General features: G+C 35.3%; 1 protein-coding gene across 1 annotated transcript in view; it reads left to right on the top strand.

The window, feature by feature from the left end:
* Cftr (CF transmembrane conductance regulator) overlaps window positions 1-25347 on the top strand; it is a 153250-nt gene extending 127903 nt beyond the window's left edge. The window contains exons 23-27 of the mRNA XM_005332271.4: window positions 2298-2453; window positions 11908-11997; window positions 21298-21470; window positions 22337-22442; window positions 23650-25347. Of these exons, the coding sequence (XP_005332328.2) occupies window positions 2298-2453; window positions 11908-11997; window positions 21298-21470; window positions 22337-22442; window positions 23650-23850 (726 nt within the window). The 3' untranslated portion in view covers window positions 23851-25347. The remainder of the gene's footprint in view (window positions 1-2297; window positions 2454-11907; window positions 11998-21297; window positions 21471-22336; window positions 22443-23649) is intronic.
* The last annotated feature ends 495 nt before the right edge of the window (window positions 25348-25842 follow it).

Genomic DNA, 25842 nt, shown 5'->3' with positions numbered 1-25842 from the left:
AAACTCAACAATGTTTTGACTTTCCACATAATAGTTTGATTTATCCTCATCCAAAATTCTCAGAGAGGAGGCATATTGAAGTTACTTGAAAATACTGACTTGGAATTAGGGTATGTCTTCAAAGCTTATTTATGGGAAGTACTCTTACAAATCCTGGAAAAGAATTATGATGTGCCAATTATATAAACAAGAAAATTGTGGTAGGCACAAACCAATGAGAATTCTTGCTGTTGAAAAACTTGTCATACATAACGCATTACTCGAAGTTCAGTGATAGGAGGAAACCAGAACAATAGCTAAAAGCTTTAAAGCTAAACAAAACATTTATAAATTGACTCTTAATCCAGTCTTATCCCAACATAAAAACAGAAGGAAAGGCAACATGGTGATTTATCCTATGCATTAGGATCCTGACTAATAATTTGGGGATTTGGACCTCAGGGTGCTTTTGAGCCAATATTCTTGGTATGAACTTAGAGCAAATTACTGTCACCTATTGGACTTCTCTTTCTTCTCTTACCTTCTATCTCACCTGCAGTGTGTGTATTCAGATTGCTTACACAAAGCTCTACTGCTGTGTTTGAAAAATCATGTACTTTTGCAACATGGGCTTATTCAGAAATGTGCATATGAAATTCCACAAGGTTTAAAATTAAGGGTGGTCTGGCAACTGACCAAAATTAACTAAATCCATTTATTTGTAAGAACAACTAAATATGTATGTTCATTCATCAGCTTATGTCCTTCCATCTGACTGTCTCGAAGTCAATCTAAATAGGTATTTAATTGAGAATTTTGTATAAGCCAACCACATGTTGCTGGGTGCTGAGAATGGAAAACAAGATAGACACCCTACTCTTGTTGAAGTTTATCAGTTTTGGTGTGAACACAAGCAATAACTAAGAAAAAATAATTACAAATTTTAATCAATACTGTGAAGAAACAGAGCAGGGTGTTGTGAATGACAGTTGCTTGATTTAGTTTTCTCGCTCAGAGAAAAACATTTGTGAAAGTCCTAGTTTAGAGCTCCTATAGTAGATAGGAAGAGCATGGTTACTGTTATTATTGCTTACCAGCTTATCCCAAAGGCCTAGTTTATTAGCAAGTTTCTATAAATATTCAGCAAGTTATCATAATCATGGGTGGTTATAAACTCTAAAACATTTATTGTGGTCTACATACTGGTTCTGGTTTACCAACTGTTACTGGTCTATGATGAAATAATAACAGATATTCAGAGCAAGCTTTTAGAAATTCATTTTTATTATATGTTTTTAAAGTACTAATTTGCAATGAATTGGGAATTTAAAAACAATTCTTCATTATAGATAGTGTGATAAACACTATTCTAGAAGACCATTTGCTAAGCTATATTGTAAAGAGGGCATATGATTGATCAAAAGAAGAAAAGGAAAAGAGAAGGAAGTTAATTAAATCTCATCACCAATCACTAAATATCATGCAGTTTATTCTCTAGTCAGTTAATGACTGAAGGAACATTCCATCCCAACCCAACCCTCTTCCTCAAGAGCTGGAATCTGAGCTAACGTTAGAATACAGAGTTGGAGAATTCCATGGGCCACCTGTAGCACTTGTCTCCCCCAACAATGTGTGACATCCTCAATTTCATGCTATGCTCTTCCAGACTAGACAACAAGAATAGCTCCCCTCCCCTTTTCTCTAATGTCTTTTTTTGCTCCCTGAATTTGATTTGATGACTGTTCCAGTGCTTATCTATTCCTGGATTCACCCCGCCTCCTTTAGGAATATATAGCTCCCTGAAAATATTCGTATTTTGTTTTCAGACCTGAAGTTGATACTTGCTTACTTTATTAGAAAGAGTATCTAAATATTAGACCTATTTTATATTAACTAACTTTCAAGTTTATATCCATGTTTGGAACTAGATCAGGGTATATATGTCTCTGCTTCTGGCTCAAGCCCATCCTTAGAAATGATGTACATTAAGACACTCTGACTCTGCTTTTCTTAATGTTGAATATGTGTTGTCAACCTTTTTTGTCATTAGTAAAGGTCAGTGACATAAAAAACCAGTATCAGGTGTCTAATTCCTTGTGATAGTGCTTTTTATAAATTTCATTCTCGGATTACTTTTCCCTCCATAAATTGATCAGAATTAGGAATGTTCAAAAGGGCTTGAATGAGTAAGCAAAAATCTTCCCTTGATAACAGTAGAAAAAAATTCCACTGGTTTTTATTGAAGTACAATCCTGAATTGCATTTATAGTATGGCATCTATATGCCTTGAGAGTAATTCCATCACTTTTACTCCATAGGTGGGTCTCTTGGGAAGAACTGGATCAGGAAAGAGCACATTGTTATCAGCTTTTCTGAGACTGCTGAATACTGAAGGAGAAATCCAGATTGATGGTGTATCTTGGGACTCAATATCTTTGCAACAGTGGAGGAAAGCCTTTGGAGTGATACCACAGGTGAGCGTAAGATGTAGCCAGAAGGAAAGCATGAAGGTGACATTATTTCCAGAAGGAAAGCAATGAAGGTCTACCATTATTTGATGCTTGCACTCAAGAAAGTCACAATAGTCTGTGGAATCAATTTGTTATTCATTGTTGTCTTTTTTTTCCCCCTGCAATGACATAAAAAGATATCATAAGGAGTAAAAAATGTCTCCAGAAGTTTGAAATTCTCTACGACATGTAGTTATTAAAATGCCCATAGTTTTTGATAGCATTTCTCAGAAGACAGTCTACAGCACTAGCCTGGGCTTTTGCTTTTACCAGCTTTTTCCCCCCCTGCTTCAGAGGTTTGAGCTCCAGATTAACAGTCACAGCAGGTTGAGAAATGCTTTGTAAGGCATAAAAGGTGCTCCTGAAAACAGTAAACACTTGGAAGCTTGAGGTAGTAGAATTGAAAAAAGAAAATGTATTGGCTGCTTTTGTTCTTTGGATAGGAAGAACCATGTCAGATTAAACTTAGCTTTTTTTCCCCCTCTTAAATGTCATTCTTTGATTTGGGTCAAAAGAATTTCTAGTCTCATTGGCTTAGTACTATTTTATCTGTGTTATTGTACAAAAGCATTTCTTGTATCAGAGAGAAATAGCAACAGTTTTGTTTTAAAATGATCTAAATGGAAACCAAAAACTGTCCTTATGGGGGCCCAAACTAAAAGGCATTTGCTCATCTCTATGGGTGTTTTCATTTAAAACAATCTTTTGTCCCTTAGTACTAGTGGGCTCTAGTATTCTAATACCTCTTCATTTTTAACTCAAAATTAAAATGCCAGGGGCATCTCCAGATAGATTGACTCAAATCTAAACTGAGAAAAAAAGCTTGTATGTCTTGATAGATTACCTTTGGGGGATATTTGTTCCTTTAAACTAATGAGGCACTAAATGTCAAAAATGCTAGACTGATGCTTTTAATTCATTTGTTTGGACTTTGCCATGTTGCCAAAAACTCAATCCTGGCTGGAGTTTTGAAAACAGTCTTGTTTTATCAAAAAGAAAAAGTGGATTTTTGGATGGCCTAAAGATAAAGGAAAACTGGAAATACAAGTATCCCAAGGTGATAGCATTAGACAAAATAAAAATGCTGAAGAACATGGAATAGAATCTGGTTGTTAGAGAAGTGTTGCTATACAGTTTAACTAGGTCTTTTGGTCCCATTTTAAACTAACAATAATAAAGCTTTTGGTTTTCTTGTTTTTGTTCAGAATAGCTAGCTGTCCATTAGAGTCAGCCAAGCTCTAAAAGTCAATTTCAGTCTCACTGGGATCCTTTGGTTTATCTGCCATGTGGCAGACATTTTTTTTTATTCTTACATGTTCTACTTAGGAAACTAAATATTCCAAGACCTGGAGGAACCTAATGGACCAGTGTTATAAAATTGCTTACTTTGTCTTTCTACTAAAAGAAATCTTTCAAAATTGCCTTTGTTTCATTTTTCCTCTTCCAAGGCTTTAAGTTTTATATAAACTAAGCAATAAATGCTTTTAAGATTCCTTCTGAGATTCTTGATGATGCTGACCTAGATATTTTCACATATATGTTTATGACCCTAATTTCTGGAACTAACTCCCAGTATCACAAGCATGACTGTCGACAGAATGTACTATTTCTTCTACACTGAGAGCTTTTGGCTATTATGTGCTAAAGAAAGAGGATGAAATCCTCTTATGTTGTTGATATCAAAACGAAGAGATGCTTTTATTTTCATAATATTTTTGGAATGTCCAAATTAAGAAACTTTTTTTTTCCTTTCCTGGAGTTCAATCTTTAAGAAGAAAATAAGGAATTAAATATCCAAGGAAAGTTAATTTTATTTGCTTTTTTAATCCTCCTGTCTTCCAAACCCTGCAAGGGCATTGTTCTGAAGATCTCTGACATTGACCTATCAGAGATTGCTGGGTTAATTTGACACTGGTTTTCAGAGATGTGAAGGAACTTTGAACAAGAAACTTTCCTTCTGTCTCATAGTGATCTTGAAATATTTGCTATGGAATCATAGAATGCTAATAGTTTTGGCAAGTCTTTGCAGTTTTGTTTTTTAATTTTTTAAAATTTTTCTATCCTACAACAAAGAGAAATCTTGGAAAACACGCCAGCCCAGAGGAAATACTATTGTATAGATTTCAAGGTGGAGCCGTGAGGTCATGAAGAGGAGGCAGTGAGGTTTACAGACAACAATCCTCGTGGCTTAGGCAGTTCAAAACACCAAGGATTAAAATTGCTCATTAGCCCTGGACCTTGTTAATACTTAATTCATGAAAAAAGACAATATTTTTCAAATTTATAATTAAAGCTTCAGGTATAAGTTTGAAAGGCTGCAAGGTATTCTGAGTGAATGACTAGACCTATTCTTGCCATAGACTTTATGATCCAAAAATAATCCATGCCTACTAAAGACTCCTACCACAGAGTTGGCATGTCTTTTGTTCTGTAGGATGCCAGGAGGGCTAAAATATGTGTCTATGGATATGATGGATGAAATTGGGGATATGGTCACCATTTAATAATAATTAACAATTGAGCAATTAATTGTGAAGCCCATTTTAAATAAAATTAAGTATATTATAGATTCTATAGCTGTATGAAATGTATAGGTAATGTTTGTTATTGACCTGTCACAGTAAGGTCCCAATCTGATATACAAGTTTTAATGAATAGTGCAAAGTAACCCTCATTGTCATATTTCATATCAAAGAAGAAATATTTTGACCAAATGACAAATAAAATACAGTTAATTAGATACAGTCTTGGTCAAGGCATGGGCCAATCAGGGGTGCTATGGATAATTCTTGACAGAAAGCCCAGTCCCCGTGCCATCTGTCACACTTGCACCACATCAGTGTATCTTTCCTTTCTCTACCCCCACTGTATTAGGCTTTCCTCTTCATCTTGTTCCTTGTATCTCTCCATTCTATATGGCCCATAAACCAAACTTTTTAAACTACCATTCAGATTCTGTGAATTTGGAATTTTTTACTCCAACTCAAAATACTCCACTCACATTCCAGTTCCAGATGGGATCTAGGACCTTGTTTATATATCTCTCCTGGCACTTCTTAAGTGTCATATGCTACAATCATCTGTGTATTTGTTTAATTTCTACTTAGTATTATAAATACTTTGTAGACATTCTAGCTAAAAAGGCAAAATTTAAACAAAATCATCAAAAATGGAAGCAGGCTAACAAAAAAAATACAATAGAAATGCTAAATACAACATTTTTTTCTTACTACTTTTGCTTTTTACAAGGCACATAATAAAATAGCTTGCCCAATAGGAACTCAATATTGTTATGTCACTAAATTCTTGATCTCTTTTACAAGGGGTTGTGGTTCACTCAGTATTGGGTTTTAATCCACGTAACTTAGGTAAGTTATTTAATTTCTCTGTGCCTTAGTTTCATTTCTATAAAATAGGTATCATGCTAGTCACTACAAAACCTGAGGTTTTGTGGGTGTTGAATGAATCAATACATGTCAAGTGTTTTTGCCTCCTCCCTGGCACATACTGAGTATATATAATATACCACGTTCTGTTAGTTGTTGATGTGATTATTATTTATAGTTCCTTGAGATAAGGGATCATGTCTCCTTTATTTTTGTATTGGATTAAAGGTATAGTATATTCTGTAGGGATGAATGAAGTGTTGATAGTTTCACAAAGAAAGTGATAAATGAAAATGAGCCCTTTAGTGTCAAAAATGTGTAGGTTTTAGAAAAATTGGGTGCTTGGGCTTCCAGGCAGGGAAATTATGAACAATCACAAAGATGAGAATTAGAAAAATTCAGAGGTGGGAGAAAGATCAGAGGCCACATGTAGTGGTATTATAAGAAAGAAGAAAGACTTGACAATTATTGACACGGTCCAGGCAAAGTCTGGGCTCACTCTTCTAGAGTGAAAGGGCAATAGAACACTAATGGATGGCGGACAGACTTTGGGGGAAGTAATGAGAAGCAGTAATGAGACTCCAAAACCCTCCAGCTGTGTTGTGATGAGGATCTGGACTAAACATGAGGACAGTGACCATGAGATGTCAAATTCAAGGGAGAAGAGAAAAATAACTGTTGAAGGTAAAAGTGCAACACAGTCTCACTATTTCTGAGCCTCAAAAGTTGAAATTTCTGATACTATGTTTCAATCAGGAAAACATTTTGAATACTATCTCTGAAAAAGTATATAATAACAAGCAAAATTTATTATTTGGTAGGATAAAAAAGTTCTGAAACACTGAATAACTTTATAAGAAATAATAATTTTACCATCTTACCTGTAAGCATTTCCATGTAAATATATGACATGCATTTTAATATTATAACATTAGTCTGTATTTGTTGTAAAGAGATAGAGCATAATGCCTACTACAGTGATATGTGACAAGTTATTTACAAGAAATAATAATTTGATCATCTTACCTGTAAGCATTTACATGTAAATATATGACATGTACTTTAATATTATAAAGTTAGTTTGTATTTTTTATAAACCTTTAATAGTTCTGACTCGGAAATATATTATTCATCTTATTCTATGTAATAGATGCTTTTCAAAGCAAAGTGGTATTTAGTTTTTGCCTACTTTTAAACATTCTCTAATGCAAACTGTGGCTCTTGATTGATTACATTGGATAGGTTATTTTTAATGGTACTGATTCAAATTATCAGAAAATGTTGCAGACATTGTCAAAGAAGTTCATGATCAATATGATACTTGCAAGCATTTGGGCCACATCTTAACAGAACTTTATATGAAATGTCTGCCTCTCTCTTCCTCTCTCTCTCTTTCTCTATGGGTGTGTGTATATACATATATATATAAATTTATATTAATTTATAATAATATATGAGTTCTTATTCAAAAGGGAAATATATATAACAAAAATTAATAGCATGTGTTTAAGGATAGAAAGACATTCCTCCTACTTATTTAATTTATATTAATATCAGTCACCACAGAAGCCAAATTGCTTTTTTGTTTTCATTTGACATCCAGTGATAGAGCACAATGCCTGTTTCAGTGATACGTGACGAGTTCTGAGAACTCCATGTAGGCTCAGCTGTTTCCCCAGAGTAGAGGGGTTGAGGAATGAGTTCCAGGGAAAAGATTAGTCATGTGGTGAACAATGGTGATCTCTTATTCTTCCCTTATTCTCAAGAGTTGCCCTTTATACCATACATGACATTAAATAAATATCAAATATTTGCACACCCTAACTTTCTTATTAGTGAATAGTTTCTTAAAAGAGAGATAGAGGATCATTGTGATTGATAGTTTCAGGTGCATTTTTTTTTGGGGGGGTGCACAATGGGTTTGACTGTGCCAGGTTGGCCAAACCATGTAACTTCTCAGGCCCTGGCTGTTTCATTTATAAACCAGAGGAAAAGGCTTTAGGTGACCTCCAAGGACCTTTCAGCTGCAGAGAAGAATTTGTGGAAAGTTCACAGCATTTAGAAAATAGAACTAAGACACCCACTGGCACTCCTGGAAGCTTGAGAGTGCCAGATCCTATTTGTAATACAGGAATGGAATGTCTGATTGATCGTATGAAATTGAATTCTAACTGAACCAGTTTGTTAAGTTTGATTTTCTTTAAAATTAAAGTAATACTCAGCTCATTGCCTTATGCTAGACAATAAACTGTAAACAAAAGACCTATAGAATTTCTGAATGGTAACAAATCCACCACACTTAAAACTTTTGGATGCCTAATTCCAACAAACAGCTTTCTTCCTTCATAATCGTGAATATGTATCTATTTTAAATAAAATTAATTCATATATACTACAAATTAATATATATGTGTTATAAATAATATTTGCTAAATAATTTATATAAATTATTAGACTGTTATGAATAAAAGTTAAATAAATCATTTATTAAATTATTATAAAGAACCAGCAAAGTTTTACTAGGTTGTCAGAGTTATTCTTCAAAAGACTATGATACTTGTAAGCAGTTAGGTCACATTTTAATAGAACCTCCCCACACCCTTTGACCCAAAACAAAACAGCTGGTAGAAGCGGTTTTTCAAAATGGAAGAAAATAACATTTATGTGGAAGTCCAAATCTGACTTTGATTTTTTTTATATTTTTTTATATTTTACTTCTGATTTTTACCTTTGCCCACTCATTCATTCGAGCAACATTTATGACATTATATATTATGTCCAAATCTTATGACAGGAAAGAGATTAGCCACATGGTGAACAATAGTGATCTCTTTATTCTTTCCTGAGTCTTGGTAATTAATACAGGGTGTACAGGCTATCCAACAAAGTTATAATGTAATAGGAGAGATGGATATTAAAAACAAAATGCCCACAGATGTATATTTAATCTTGGTATTTTGAGAAGGTTTATTTAGTTTTGAAGTAAGAAAGACATCCTAAGGAAAAGAAATTTAATTTGAAATCTAAAGGATATAGTTGTCCCTGGGTTGAATATAGAGGATGAGATTCCTAAGCAGGGAAAATGAAATATATGAAGAAGCTGAGGAATTGAAAGAATGCCAGAGTGGCTGGAGTGACAAAAGGAAAGGGAGTAGAGAAGAGCACTAGATGAAGGAAGTAGAAGAGGCTAAGTCACATACCGTCTTGTAGGCCATCTATAGGATGGTATATTTTGCCCTGAGTGCAATGGAAAGTCATTTTTAAAGGGTTAATGAAATGATCCAGCTTATACTTGTAATGTCTTGCTTTAGTTGCTAAGAGAGACTGGAATGGACGGGAAGTAGGAACATAACGGCATAAATCAGTTAGGACGCTCTTACAGTGGTCCAGAGAGAGATACTGATGGCTGGAACTATTCAATAGCAGTGCAAGTTGAGAAATAAGTGGATTTGACATACAATTTTGCAAAAAAAAATCATATTACTGATTATTAATTTCATTTGGAAGATCAGGGGGAAAGATAACTCATGGATGAGTCTCAAGTTCCTGGACTGAAGAAATGAAGATGTCATATACTGAGATGAGAAGCATAGAGATGGAGCAAAATTCAGAAGAAAGGTGGTACTTTCATTTCAGGAAACATGGAAATGAAAGAGGCAGGATCCCTGTTTGTAATCAAACCTTGCATTGCTATGGCACTTTTGCAAGCCACAATGCTTTTAATAACTGTCTGCTTTGAAGCTATAACCCCTTTGGCCTCTATCCACAGTCTTCCAAGATAATAGTGTTATTCTATCTGGCCAAAGTAAATATTTCTGTTGTGGCTTCCTTTGAATGTATAAGCCTCCTTCAAAGTTATGAAAAAGGCTATAGCACATTTGAAGCTCTTCAACTCAGGCCTTCACAGGAAGAGGAAGCTAATAACCCCAGAGGAACTGAGCCTCTGGCTAGAGGGATGATTACTGTGTTTAAATAAAAGTATGCTCCTAAGCCCTGATGAGCTTTTCATGCACCCCGTCCAACCTTTAATCTTTGCTGGCTCCAAATTGTGTTGGGGATGGAGGACTAGCCTAGCCCCAAAAGGACTTGAGGCATCTTGTTCCAATGGTGAGGAGCACAGATTTGGAGACAAACACAGCTGCCTGGGTTTGAATTCCAGTTTCTATTACCTACTTGCTCATTGGCCTTGATCAAGTCACTCAACTTATTTTCCAAGCTGCTGTTTCTTTATATGCAGTAATGGGCTTTATTTCATTAGGTTGATATGAAGATAGAATGAGAAAAAAATGTAATGAATCTGCCCAAGGTGTGGTACATGGTAAGCAAACGGGAGCTCTGTGTCCTGCCACTTGGTCGAGATAACTTTTCTGCAGCATTTGATATGTTGTCTGATACTTGGTTGGACAACACAGTTCTTAGTTCCTTCCTTCTCAGTAAGCCTAGAAATATTCTAAATCAGGAACTGCAATATAAAAAGAAATAGATTAAAAATCTTAAATTCTGTTGGCAAGCTTTTGAACTCCTGTTACTAAATAGACCCAATTGCTTAAATAATGAATTGATTCAAATTCTCAGGACCGTTTCTTGTTTAATTCTCATTAGTTTGTCAGAATTCTCCAAAAATGTCTTTGTCTACTCTCTTTAGCTTATTTGTACATTAGTTTCTTGTACTTAGAAGCATGGAGGTGGATGCACAGATATATCCATCGCATATCTTATGATCTTATGGGTCATACATTCATCTCATATTCACCTCTGCAAAGAAATGTCGATGTCCCTCAGAAAGATGATTTTAATATAGGTCAGGAAACGTCCACAGTAAGACTTCTGATTGCCCTCTCTAGAAATTTCCTGAGATATTTAGCAATAACATTGTTCTTTAGGCCATAAATTATGCTCCCAAAGATTAGCCTCTAATATGATTCTCCTTGAAATTGATTACATTGGGGAGAATGCATTCTTTCTGCCTGAGAGGTACAGCCACCATAATCTGGAGCCAGCTTGTCTTGTGTGGTTCCTTACAGATTACACGGGCACTGAGCAGACTGTCTTAGTCTAAAATAATTTGTGAAAATTGAGACTCTGAGAAATTTAGTTCTAAATTCACCTTAGTGAGTGTTATCAATCAAAGACAAAAGGAAAGAAAGTTATTCTAGACTTTAACATAAAATTATTTTCTCAGCTGAACTATATGTTACAAAGGGATAATTATTATTATTTATATTGTCGTTATTATTTATTACATGAGCATTTCCTAGTGAAACAGTGATTTTCTTTTATGACATAAGCAAACCCAAATAGACAGTGATATGGCAAGTAAAGTGTCACAAGGAGAAAGCTGTGCATTGCTTCTTACAGGGAATTAGACTCATTTCTCACCTCACCTAGATCAGTCTCATTTGTCTTCCTTCTGTAACACACATGATGTTTATCAAATATTTGATTTCCACTCTTTGATCATCAATTCCTAACTATGGCCATCTCCTGTTTGGTGGTGAAAATAGAGATGTGCTTTGATGTGTAGACCAGACATACATGTGGGTCTGAATAAATGCCTGTAAGTTCGAGCATTTTCAAAATCCCTTAGGAAGCTAGATTTATCAAAGAAATCCAAGGAAAATACATTAACAATATAGGAATGTGCTCTGAAAAGTTAATTATAACTCATAAACTTAATGTTTTTAAACTTCAAAATTTTATATTATTTTTGCTTATAATAAAGAATATTTCTAGGAATAAAAAATTTTAATTTTCCACAACTTACAATGATCTCAACTTCTTTATTATAAGAACTTTGGGACATTAGAGAAATGTTCATAAGAGGCTTTAAATATTGCTATAATTTTTTATTAACAAATGGTACAAAGCAGGCATAATAAAATGTTAAAATTTAAGAAAACCAGATGGTAAGTACATGGATGTTTGATACATTGTTTTAAGATATTTTTTTTCCTGTGATGCATTTCACATTAAAATAAAGAAAAAGGGAAAAGATATTTAGGTCATTCATGGTTTCTTCTTTATTGTTATAGAAAGTATTTATCTTTTCTGGAACATTTAGAAAAAACTTGGATCCCTATGAACTGTGGAGTGATCAAGAAATATGGAAAGTTGCAGATGAGGTAAGGATGCTAACTCAAAAATTTTTGAAAGTGGTAGTTCATACATGTAAAAGAATGGTTGTCATAACTGAGATAATTTTATGCAATCACCTGTGTGTTTGTGTGTGTGTGTGTGTGTGTGTGTATGTGAATGCGCACGTGAGTATACACAATTTTAACAAGGAGTATCCTAATCTTCCTGGAGCACCTTATATTTGGATTTAACTCATTTCTCTCTTCTGGGGACTCAGGTCCTTTCTCAGTACATTTAGGTTAATAAAATGCCATAGACTGTATGGCATATATACAGCATAAATTTATTTCTCACAGTTCTGGAGGCTAGAAAATCCAAGATCAAGGTATCAGTAGTTTTGATGCTAGTAAGGAAGTGCTTCCTGGTTCATAGACGGTGGCTTGATTCTGTGTAGTAGAACAGGTGAATGATCTCTCTGGGAGTTCTTTACAATAGCTCTAATCCCATTCACAAGGGCACTGTCCTAATGACTTAAGCATCTTTCAAAGGTCTCACCTCCTACTGCCATGATGTTTGATGGTTAGGATTTTGACATATAATATTTTTTTTATTGATTGTTAAAAACATTACAGAGCTCAAGACATATCATCTTTCATACATTCGACTCAATTGGGTTTTGAACTCCCCAAATACATAATACAGACTCACTTCTGTTACATACTCACATTTTTACATAATGGCATATTAGTGACTGTTGTATTCTGCTACCTTTCCTATCCCCTACTATCCCCCCTCCCCTCCCCTCCCCTCCCATCTTCCCTCTCTACCTCCTCTGCTGTTGTTCAATTCTCTCCCCTTTTTTCCCCCCACCCCCTTGCCCCTCATAACCTCTTATAATTTTGTGTATCACTGAAGGTCTCCTACCATTTCCATATGTTTTCCCTTCTCTCTTCCTTTCTCTCCCCCCATTCATCTTAGTTTACTGTTAGTCTTTTCCTCATGCTCTTCCTTCCTGTTCTATTCTTAGTGGCTCTCTTTATATCAAAGAAGACATTTGACATTTGTTTTTTAGGGCTTGGCTAGCTTCACTTAGCATAATCTGTGACATATAATATTTTTAAAAGACCAAAACACTTAGACCTAGAATTCCCTTTGTTCCTCCCAGCTACATGTTACTCTCATATACAAAATGCACTTATTTAAATAGCCCCAAATGTCTTAGTCATTCTAGCATCAACTTAAAAATCTAAAGCTGGTAGTCATCTAAAAGATATATATATATATATATATATATATATATAGTGAGACTTAAGATATGATCTGACCATAAGTAAATTGTTTTCTACATATACACCTATAAAATCTGGCCTTGTATATGCTTTCAGAATAAATTTGATGGGACAGGAATATGATAGACATTCCCATTCCAAAAGGGAGAAGTATAAAAAAAAAGGAGTGCCAAGAAAAATAATCTTCTTTGGTTCAATGCTATGTGCCCTGCAGGCTCACTAGGTAGGTGTTCCACCTTTCAGACACACTAGTGTGGAGACCCTACCCACATGGCATTGACAGCTCACTCCTGTGGTGGCTCTGTGCCTGAATTCTGTGCCTGTGACTCCCTCGGGCTAGAATCTAGCTGGTAGATGATAGATGATTCTAGCCTGAGGGAGTTACAGGTGCCACTTTATAGGAAGGATGGCCTTTCCTCCATTATCTAATACTGTATTCCTCATTTGTGACTGAGAAATTATCCAAATGGCCTCTACCATACATATTTCTTTTTTTTTTACTTTTATAAATTTATATATGACAGCAGAATGCATTACAATTCCTATTATACAGAGTACAATTTTTCATATCTCTGGTTGTATACAAAATATATTCACACCAATTCGAGTCTTCATACATGTACTTTGGATAATAATGATCATCATATTCCACCACCATCCATATTTCTACTCACATTTCATTCATGTAAAATCTGACCTTTTGTGTGCTTCCAGAATAAATTGATGGGACAGACATATAATTATATGTTATCTTTAAGATAATTATAGTTTTCTTTGCAATTTCCCCCTCTCCCTCACCGGTATAACCTCCAATGGGCCACTGGCAACCATGTGAACTTTCTCTCACATGCACCTCAAACCTCTTCCAGCTTCTATTCATTACCCAGTTCCAAAACTGCCTCCACATTTTTAATATTTCTGGCAGCAGCATTCCTCTCCTAGGACCAATTTTCTGTCTTAGTCTCTTGGAGCTGCTGAACAAAATACTATAGCCTAGATAACACAAAAACAACAGATATTTATTTTTCATAGTTTTGAAGTCTGAAAAATCCCAAATTAAGGCCCAGCCAGATTCAATATCTGACGAGGGCCTGCTCCCTCATAGATGGCTGGGTTTTCGCTGTGTCCTTACAGGGCAGAAGGGGTACAAATCCAAATCATGGACTGAGGCTAGTGTCCTTATGACCTAGTCACCTCCAAAAGGCCTCATCCCCTAGCACCATCACTTTGGGGGTTAGAATTTCAACATAAATATTTCAAGAGGACACAAACATTCAATCTATAGCAGAACCCATAGGTAACATTACTTGGAAGTAATTTGCTTCGGAGACATGATCCAGGAAACACTCAAGCACCTACTGTGCCCTGGGATTAGCCTTGATCACCTCTCCACATTTCTCATGTACCCCGTAAGTTCTGAATCCCTCACAGCATAAGGAGAAGGCTGTAATTTGACAGGATACACTTCCCTGAGAAGTATAGGTTTACAGAGGTGATGCTCATTCTAGAGCTCTTGAGATTGACTAGAATCTTCTCTGAAAATTAGCAGGAGTCATCTGCTTTCAGAAGATGTGGTAATGAGCACTTCTATGCAAAATGCCACTTGACTTAGATGAGGCTTATGCCATCTCTTTAAGTCATGAGGATGCCTTATAGGAAATGTATCAATTAAAAAGGAATCAAAATATTTAAATAGCATTCTATGCTTCTTCAACAGATGACTGATCAAAATTGAAAGCATTATACAGATGAATTGGTGAATGGGGAGAACTAGTTAAATTCCTGATCCCTTTATCAGAACACCCTCTCTATAAACGGATAATTTCTTGAGAGAACTATAGCTATTATGTTAAAGAGAAATAGACCATAAATTGTTCTCTTTTGTTAAACTTGAAGTTTCATTCCATAGAACTAAATGGTGGCAGAATAGAATCATGAGATCCAAGATTGTGGAGACTCAAAGGTCTTCTTAGAGAACAATTTCATAGTACTATTTCCTGTACTTTGGTCCTTCTCACCTGATTTCTGTTTATCCTAAATCTCTTCCCTTTTCTGCCTCCCTTCTAAGTAGACCTTGCCAGGAGCTTTGTAATGTCTCTGAGTGCTAAACACTTACCCGTTGAGTGCCCAACCTTAACATGCCCCTAATAAAATGTACTTAGATTAACCATTTTCATTATCAAAGTTTCCTTATTACCCAACAAATGCAGGGATTTTAAAGAAAACATTAACTAAATTGCAAGTGCCACATTTTAAGACCTTTGATGTGACTTCAGAAATTTAACTATAGGAACACAGTGTGGTGGGAGAGAACTTAGGAAGTAAGACATTAGACTTTATAAAATCTGCTAGTAATGCCAAGTTACAATAAAGTTTACAGGGAAGCAGGATCATAAACTAATCTAAAATTTTAGAAGACGTGGTTAAAACTTAAAAGTACTCCTACAATATAGATATTTATATGTTCACATTTTTATTTGATTGTTCATATTTAGGTCTGTCTTTTTGCTGATATTCTTTTATTAAATAATTTGCTGTTCATAAGTGAAGACGATGATGATATCCTAATCTTAATGTGATATGCTTTGAGTTTTAGTGACACATTTTTGTCCAAGAATCCCAAAGGCAGCAAATAAGCAGTAGCCCAGAGAAGCAGAAAAAGGATTGAAGTTTAAAGATTAGAAGGCCCAAGTTTTAGTCCTATATGGTTGATCATATTATCATGTGCAAAACAGTAACATTTTTGGATGTGTCGGACTAGAAACTGGACAAGACCCTGGAACCCTGTTTATTCATTAGACTGCAGCTCCATCCACTTTGCAACCCTGGTGAACTTTTCTAAACCCTACTTCTGATTACTTGTCTCTTTCCTTCATATATATGGATCCTTATTGCCTGCAGGACCAAGTCTATACTGTTTAAAGTGACTGTTTACAGGGACCTCTATGGTACGGTCTTTGCCTCTCTAATTTTGCTTTCCAATGAGGCCTGCTTTCCATGATTCAGCTATTCTGAATTTCTCTGGATTCTTTAAAGCACCGAGTACACTCTGATCTCCAGGGGCTTTTTCACGTACTGTTTTGTGTACCTAGGAAACCCACCCAGCCCTTTGTGGCCTCTTTCTACTCCTAATTTCAGGACTTTTCTTACACATCTCTTCTAGAAATTTGCCTTCATGCTTCAGGTCCAAGAGAGAAGCCTTTCCTAAGCATATCCTATACCTCCACCTATCTCATAGCACTCCTCATAGCAGATAGAGATTTACCTCTCATCTTGTCCAGACTACCTACCCTACATGGTACCAAAAGTTCCTCGGAGTCAGATGTTGTATCCTATTCAGTGTGGTATTTCCAGTATCAAAAGGAGTGTTGGACAAATAGATAGTGTTCAATTAATATTAATTGAATGAATGAATGTATAAAGAATTCTTCCATTTCACATGGAAACAGCTTTGTGATTGATATACAACAAGTATGATCATCCCTACTTTAGTGATGAGTATCCTGAGCCTTGAGAAATTCAAGGGTCTTGCTGGGATTGCCGGCAGATGCAGGACCAGAGCCACAGCCTTGACTTCTGGGTCCCAGGCTGTTTTTCATGTTAGCATTATTCATAATCTAAGTACTATGGCTGTTAGTTTTTATTTATTTATTTATTTTTGTGGTAATCATTTGTTTTTTAGCTTACTTTATAGGAGTTTTCATCTTTACACATTGATAGTCTTGTAAGCCATTTTAGAAGAAAGCTAAATAGCAAAAATAGTGGCCTTTTCAGTGAAAAATTTGTCCAGGGAGGCCTGCAGAGTAGGAACAAAAGGAGTATCAAAAGGAGTTAAAAGTGTTTATTTTTATAAACACTAATGGACCCTTCAGTTAAATTTTAGTTCATGTTTCTGATTTTTTTTTAATGTTCCTGACACAAGACAAACCTCTTGCTCCATAATAACATTCCAGTGTGCACCAATAGCAAAAGCAAACATTTTTAATAAAATACTTGGTCCTTTACAGACTGTTAAACATTTTTTTTTCATATTTCAAAAAATACTGCTTAATTAATAGGAGTTTGGGAAGCACATGTAATTTAGTAGTTCAGTTCAATAGTAACCCTGTTACTATTGGCATGGTTTAACTGAATACTATTGTAGTGCTTTTTGCTAATTTATCAGCACATATACTTGGTTGGTAACTATAACTTAGAAAGTTCTTTTGATGTATGGCTCCTTATTGATGTGTGTATGTATGTATTTATTTTTAAAGCTGTGTTGGGTAGAATGAAAATAATTAAAAACTTCTAGATTCTAATTGTTTTGAATTCATCTTGGCTTGGGAAGAATTAAGCTAAAGTTTATATTTATTTTTAACCATTTGTAAAATCATTCGTAATGATAGTATTAAAAAGATGACATTGGGATAGAGGTTTGTTTATGCATGCATTATACATGCATAAATGTGTGTGCATATGTGTGTGTGAGAGAGTGATTCTGCTGTTAAATATCACTAAATTAATAACCTGTATAATAATTTCCATTTCAGTCTTGTTTGCCCATATTGTTCTTTGCCCATAATTCTTGAACAGTAATTTCACACTAATTATTTTTCTCCTCATTCAGACTATGTGTTTCTTCAAAGTAGGTCCTAGTGTTATTGATCTTTGAATTCCCAGGTCTGTCATAGTACCTCAAATTTAATAAACTCTTATTAAGAATCTATTGAAGAAATAGAAGATTAAGCAGTCATTTAAATTCAGATGACCAGTAAACACATTCAAACCATTCTTATCAGCACTATCTTTGTATCTTTTCAAACCAATTGCCAGTCTATCTTGTTTCTTATTTTCTCTCCAAAGTCTATCACAACATTTGGCAGAAAAATAGAATCTCAATGTTCATTAACTGCAAAAAGTTGTCACTAAATTATGTTGAATTTTCTCTGGTAACAATGATTCTAAAAGATTTTTCCTGTCCTTCACAGTGAACAAAATAGTGAGATAGTATTGTTGCATAATACCTAGATTAGGCAGTCTTCCCTAACATTCATTTTTAAAATTCTGTTCTTTAAATATTGACAGTGATATATGTTTAAGTATTATTTACTTGTAGTAAAGAACATACTTTGATCAGCTTTTACCACAGGCAAGTACAAAGTATAGCATAGTAAAATTGCTTTTCTAGTGTGGCGTTAGGAAATTAGTATATGATCTATGTGAATCTAGAGAGAGACAACTCCACATTTACCCAAATTACAACTCCTTACTATGGGCATGATTTAACTGAATACTGTTGTAGTAGTTTCTGCTAACTTACTTTCTGAGGCCACTTGTGAAGAGAAAACCTTGGAACTTCATTGTCACACTAATGTAGTGTTTCTGCTCCAGAGCCTGCATTCTTGGGATTTTCCAGGCTCTGCTAGTAGTTGCCATAGGTTAGGTAACCACAGCTCATGTGCGCTACACTCTGTAGAAGCCTCTTTCCACCAATAAGCCCAGTTAATCATAATAACACTTCATGATCAATACTATTATTTACACCTTTTTACATGCAAGGTAAATAACAAAATAACATGCCTCACATTGTGAGCAAATAAGTGAAAGTTCAAAACCAATTCTGTTTCATTTCTCTGCTTCAGTCTTTAACCATTAGTTTCCTTGTTGTTTGTCTCCAAAAATACCCATTCATATGTAAATACATAAATATATAAATAAAGCTTCAAATCCTACTGACTAAACACCTATTTATTGATCTGAAATAAAGTAACAACTTCTCTATCAGTTTTAGGTAACTTCTATTTTTATAATTTGTTTTGGGGGGTTTTATCAAGTCTTACAAGACTTACAAGCAAATTGATAAGCTTTAGATCACACTACGTATAGCAGAGCTAAAACAACACTCATCCATTCACCCTTAAGTTTTGTTTCATCAAATCTCTGTTTGGTTTGGATGAGGAATTCTAGGAGCTCAGTACATATTTGTTGAATGAATGAGTAAATGTGTTGAGGCTGACAGTGAGCTGAGCTGAAGAGCTCGTTTTTTACCTCCAAGAAGCTTACTGTCTTACAAGAAAAGTTGCACAAATACTATCATAAGTAGATGCCTGGGTGCCCTAAGGGATCATAAGGGGTATTACTTTAGATTAAGCAATAGCACAAACCTGAGAATATCAAGGTTATAGGAAACTAAAAACTGGTTCTGCTGGAACAAGTGTAGAGAAGGCTTTATTCTGGATGCCTTGTGAGCCATGTGAGATCCTTATATTTTATTCTGCTAAGAAGATAACTACTGTAGGATTTAAGACAGAGAAAATTATGGTCAAACTTGCATCTTAGGGAAATTTCTGGAGTGTTCACATGATAGATTGATAATTCAATCAATTGATAATTGTGGTGTGATGCTGAAGAAATTATGATGGTCCAGACTAGGTCACTGTAACAGAGGTGGCATGGAAGAGAAGGATTTTAGAAGTATTTGGATAAAGCCCAAGACTGAAGATAAATATGTGAAAATTGTTAGCTTATTGATACCTTGAAAATGACTGAAATCTTAGAGGAGAATCGGGCAAGTTGGGATGGAAATTAATATTCCGGGGACAGAAAAAGAGAAAGTTGTCCACACATAATAATAAGAAATGACCATGGTGTAATTTCTCAGATGCCAAGGCAAAATGTTTCAGAAAGGAAAATCTTCTGTGGTATAGGGCGACATATACATACTAAATTTTTGAAATATCTGGATGACAAAGTGGGTAAATATTGAATGATTGCCAAAGGAGACCCTGGTGGCAAATGAGGATTTTGCTTTTATTTTAAGAGGGAAAGACCATAGCAGATTCACAGGCAGAAGCAATAAAAAGCAAGATGTGGCAGACAGAAAGAATACAGGTCCTGTAACTGCCTAATACACTTTATTCATATTCTTAGATACTTGCACCCCAAAGTAGTTTTATGTTGGAGCCTGCAGAAATACATCAGAGTAATCATCTTTGTCTAATTAACATGTTTACATTGCCTACAATCTCAGAAACCCTTTTCAACCTTTAATGAATTCTCACAAATTGAGATTGTCTTAATGAGAAATTACTCAGGGAAAGCAGTATCACCAGCAATACACATCATGAGCACACAGACTTTGCTGAATAAACAGCAATGTGGGGCATTTCTGGTTTCATCTCTGAAAACATGAAATTTTTTCTTAAGACCATTATATCATTTTGCCTGTATTATCGTCAGGTGTTGACATATCTTGCTCCTCATACCAAATTCCAGATTCCTCAAGGGTAGGAGACAATCATCTCTGTATCTTAGGTCCTTTATCCTCAGCAATACTTGGCAGTGAAGAAACATTTAATGTACATTTATTCAAAAAACTGATATGATCCAAGACTTCAATATTTTTTTTTGTATTATTTTGATAGGATGGGTTTTTATACCCCATTTGTTTTTCCAAGTAGGCGGTTTTTTTCTTACAGTTTTTATGAATTAAAGAGATGAGTAGTAAATTGCCGCATGTAATTTTAATAATCTTTTATTCCCTTTTATGGTAGAGTGGAAATGCAAGGTGGCATCCATGTCATATCATACCTTCTAACCCTTTATTTTTAGATGCTGTCTTTTATCCTCTATAGGACTAGCTGCACAGGGATGCCATGATAGAGTGAATAACTGATTTCTGTACATATCATCTTTCCCAGCATGTATTCAATTGTGTTGTAATTAGAATATACAATTTAATAAATCCTGAGCCCTGAAGGAGCCATCTGCCATTTATTATTTCCTCAGTGCTTGTGAGAGTACCTGGACCTTAAGTAGGTACTCACTGAAATGTTCTTGAATGAAGGTGGTACCAGGCTCAAACAAGTATTCAAGTGATCCTTTATTGCTGCCAAGATTATAAATAGACTTTTGTTCAATCAGACCCAAATAGTGTGAGTTCGGGTGGAGTTGATATGAAACTGAAGCTTTCAGAACTCTCATGTGTATTTTTAGATTTTTAAACTCTTGGGAGAGTTTAAGCCCTGCATTGTCTTAAGTACCCTTTCAAAACAGTGTTTTCTCTCTTTCCTGCAGGTTGGACTCCGATCTGTGATAGAGCAGTTTCCTGGGAAGCTCGACTTTGTCCTTCTGGATGGGGGTTATGTGTTAAGCCATGGCCATAAGCAGTTGATGTGCTTGGCCAGATCTGTTCTCAGTAAGGCAAAGATCCTACTGCTTGATGAACCCAGCGCTCACTTGGATCCCATGTGAGTTTCAGAAACCCTGATCCTTAATAACACTGTGGGAATAGAATCATTGAGAGCTACCTTTGTATCAGATGTATACAAATTCTCATAAGGTTGCCATGTCTGCAAGTAGGAAACCCCCCTCCCCCCAATATTAAAAATTGCCCAATGGAAAAGTCACTATTTGGTGTGAGCACAAATGCTTATTTCCTTGATAAGAACTCTGGGTTCTCTTATAAATGTGATTTGGAATTTCATACAAACACTTCCATCTTGTCAACACAAGATGAATTATTAGAGACATGGTCCTACTCTGATTCTTATGATTTTTTTCCTTTATCCCATTTATACCATAAATATTTTAATGCAAAAAAATAAAGAACTGCTGTTGATTCTAACAATGAAAAAAATCACTTATTTATGAAATTTTCTTCAAAATATTTGTCCTATTTACTTTTGGGTACTTTAACATCTACCCATGTAGTTGTAAAGCTGATTGTAGTTAACTCTAGACCAGTGCTATATTAAAAGTATTGAAAGAAAGAAGTGATTTAGTCAGGCTTGGTGGTGCTTGCCTGTAATCCCAGTGGCTTAAGAGGCTGAGGCAGGAGGATCACAAGTTCAAAGCCACCCCCAGTAACTTAATGAGACCCTAAGCAACTTAATAACACCCTGTCCAAAAAAAAAAAAAAAAAAAGGGTGGGGATAAAGCCCAGCGGTTAAACACCCCTGGGCTCAATCCCTGGTATCAGAAAAAAAAAAAAAAGTGATTTAAAGAACTACATTGATTAAATAATAGGCATGTTATCAAAGATAAAGGCACATTTTCCATATTCTGTGAAGTGGTATGCAAACATTCTGTATGTGGTATTTTCTTTCTTTTCTAGAACATACCAAATAATTCGAAGAACTTTGAAACAAGCATTCGCTGATTGCACAGTAATCCTCTGTGAACACAGAATAGAAGCAATGTTGGAATGTCAACGATTTTTGGTGAGTCTTTATACATTTACTTAAGATCTCATTTCTCTTGTAATTCTTGATAACAATCTTGCATGTGATACTGCAAATTGCAACAGTGTACAAGTTCTTACTTAAAACATGTGTCAAAAAATCCCTCAGACTTCACTCAAAATAGCTGCACAAGTTTTTCACTTTGAGTTGAGCTATGAGTTGAGGTTGAAATTCAGTACTCCTAAAACAATGGCATGTGACCAAGTTATATTAATTAATAAATCTGATATGCTTTTTGAGGCCTTTAACTAGAGTCCAAATCATGGAAAGTACTCTACCATTTAAAAAAATAAAAAGTCTTTCTGACTCTTTCAATAACAATCTCCCTTGGATAGGATGGGGACAGGCCTGTTTGTCTTATAATCTGATTTATGGTTTTAGTGTGGTAGTTGAAAGACTTATTTCTCTGATTATATTTAGGGCTCAGGGTGCCTTTCTCAATCCCCTTTTCAATGTGCTTCCAAAACTGTCACAGATGCCCGTCAAGTGTTGTTTACAAATTCTCTTGGGTTTAGTCACAAGGAAGTTCTGAGGATAAAATATCATGTCATTTCTGTTAAGGCTTTTGAGCCCTCAGGAGGTAAAATGCTCTCCTTACTGGTGGGTTTTTATTATCATTATTATTAAAAAGCTTGAAAATGACAATTTAGGGAGCAGACAACCTCTGTCTTTCATAGACAAGTTCAGGTTGGGTTAGGCCCTCTATTCTCTGGCCTTGAGTTTACTTTAACATGTAACAGCAGCATATTAAACTCAGGCAAATCCTGACCAATTTGGAATTGTTAAGCTTCAGGTCCACTATTGGAGAAATTCGGTATTTTATGGTGCTGTGCATTTAACTCACTTACAAAGTATGTAAAGAATCTCTGATAAATCTTTCTTGTTTTCAAAGCACCCTCAATTCATCTAAAGTTCTTTTAAGAAGTGCATTGCTCAGTACTATACTAATTTTTAAAAAATTCCAGCTGCTACATAGAAAATTACAGTTAATTTCACAGATGGTAGGAGCTCCTTAAAGCAAGAAAATGTAATAATTAAATGATGTCCCTGATTGTTCAAAATGCCAGGCTCTGGACACTGTGTTTTCTTTTAGCTTTTATTTTCCTTTGAGCCTTTGCCAGTTTCTGTCCCTGCTCTGGTGTGACCTGACTCCTGTCTGAGATCTCACTAATGACCACTTCCCCAGGTCATAGAAGAGAACAAAGTGCGGCAGTATGATTCCATCCAGAAGCTTCTGAGTGAGAAGAGCCTCTTTCGACAGGCGATCAGCTCCTCGGACAGGATGAAGCTCTTCCCCCACCGCAACTCCAGCAAGCACAAGTCTCGGTCCCAAATTGCTTCTCTGAAGGAAGAGACAGAAGAAGAGGTCCAAGAAACAAGGCTCTAGAGATCAATTAAAAATGATGATGACATGGGACATCCACTGCTGGAACTGGAGCAGAAATCAGCTGCCTTCGCCTTAGAAAGCAAGGATGAGAATGCTTAAAAAAAATGAAACATTTTGGTTAAGAGGACTTGAGGACATTCATATAGGTCTGGATAAATCGCTTCCTACAGTCATCAAATTGTGTGAAAGGTACTTCAAATTCTTGAAGTTTTACCACTTGTATTTTGCAAGACAGGTTTTCCTGAAAACACTTGCCTTTTGGGAGTTGTTGGAACGGTAGCTAAATATCAACCAGCCTAGTTGTTCACCTTACCGTTTAGTGAAACTGGTTAATTTGTATTAACAAAGAACTGAAATCATACTTCTTAGAGATATGATTAAATAATGATAACTGGAAATTTTAGTGGATTATATAATTTATATCCCTTTTTCTCTCCCCTCTCTAAGATATTTAGACAAATATATTGTCTGCTAAGCATTCTAGCTGTCTCATTTCCAAGCAAGTTTTAGAATACTGCAGGAGTCACAAGAGAGCTCATTAAGTTATATTCCATTCAATATCCAATGATTGGTCAAGAAAGAAACTTCCAGATCTTGGGAATCAGAGTTAGTACCATCTGTATCTACCAAACACTTAAATATTTCAGAGTATCAGATTACATTCTTTTCCTAGATAAGGACTGTTGTAGTCCCATGTCAGGGATGAGATGGATCCCTTGATGTGGAAATTGACATGCCTCTCCTATACCTGAGAATACTGAGGTCTTAAGACCTCTGACCTGGAAGATGGCTAGAAAAGCTTGTGAGTGCAAAATGGTGCAGAAACACCCTGCATACCACAGACGCTCCAGATACAGAGCCCATTGGTAGATAATCCATGGGCGCCATAGATAGGTGCACATGAAATGCCAGCCTATAGATATAGTGTGTATCAAGGCCAGCTTTGCGTGCTTCATACTGTCTACACTGAGTGGGAGAGAAAATAGGAGACACCCCGAAGAAGATTAAATCATGAAATAGTTTTTATATGCTTCTATTTTATAATTTTGTGATGCAAATGAAATTTTCTCTAGGAAATATTTATTTTAATAATGTTTCAAACTCATATATAACAATGCTGTATTTTAAGAATGATTATATTATGAATTATATTTGTATAAAATAATTTTTTTATATTTGAAATGTTAACTTTTTATGGCACCAGCTCTTTTTATGATATGATAACACTGAGGTGGGGGGAACCTAGGGTGATGTGGATCAGGGGCCCATGCATCACTTTTGTGGTGTAGAGAGAAACAGATGCAGATGTTGCACATATCTGTGTGAGTCTCCACCCACACACAGGTGCCTTCTGATGCAGGTGGTACCAGAAATCTGATTGTTTTTACCAAGGGCACACTGACTTCCCGACTCCAAACTAACCCTCAAGAAGATTGCAATATTTATTACTGTAAGAAAATGTCATATTGTCAATAAAATTCTTATATTTGTGTGAAACTCATCTATTCTCAGATGTGTTTATTAATCATATCTCTTCAAACTCTTACTCCAGTCTCTTCATGGAACATAAAACTTTGAGTCTTTCTTTTAGATAGTTATTTATATATTTTATTTTTATATTTTTAATTTAAATATATATTAGATAAACTTGTATAATCTCACATGAATTAGCACACAAATTATGAAGTTGTCTTTTTAAATGGTGGTAAAATATACATAGCATAAAATGTACCATTTTAAACATGTTAAAATACAGGTCAGAGATATTTTGTGATTTCACATTGTTGCACAAATAACCACCATCATAAACCTACAGAAGAGTTTTTAACTCAAAAAACTGAAAATCCTTACAATAAAAAGTCCATTAGACAATAACTCTCCCTTCCACCCAACCCTGGAAACCATGATTGTGCTATCTATGTATGTGATGTTTGACTACTCTAGGGGTGCAAACATACATTAATCCTATTGCATTTGGCTTATTTCAATTAG

The sequence above is a fragment of the Ictidomys tridecemlineatus genome, chromosome 2 (assembly GCF_052094955.1).
Source record: "Ictidomys tridecemlineatus isolate mIctTri1 chromosome 2, mIctTri1.hap1, whole genome shotgun sequence".
Classification (NCBI taxonomy): domain Eukaryota; kingdom Metazoa; phylum Chordata; class Mammalia; order Rodentia; family Sciuridae; genus Ictidomys; species Ictidomys tridecemlineatus.
This window is presented reverse-complemented; position numbering and strand designations above follow the sequence as displayed.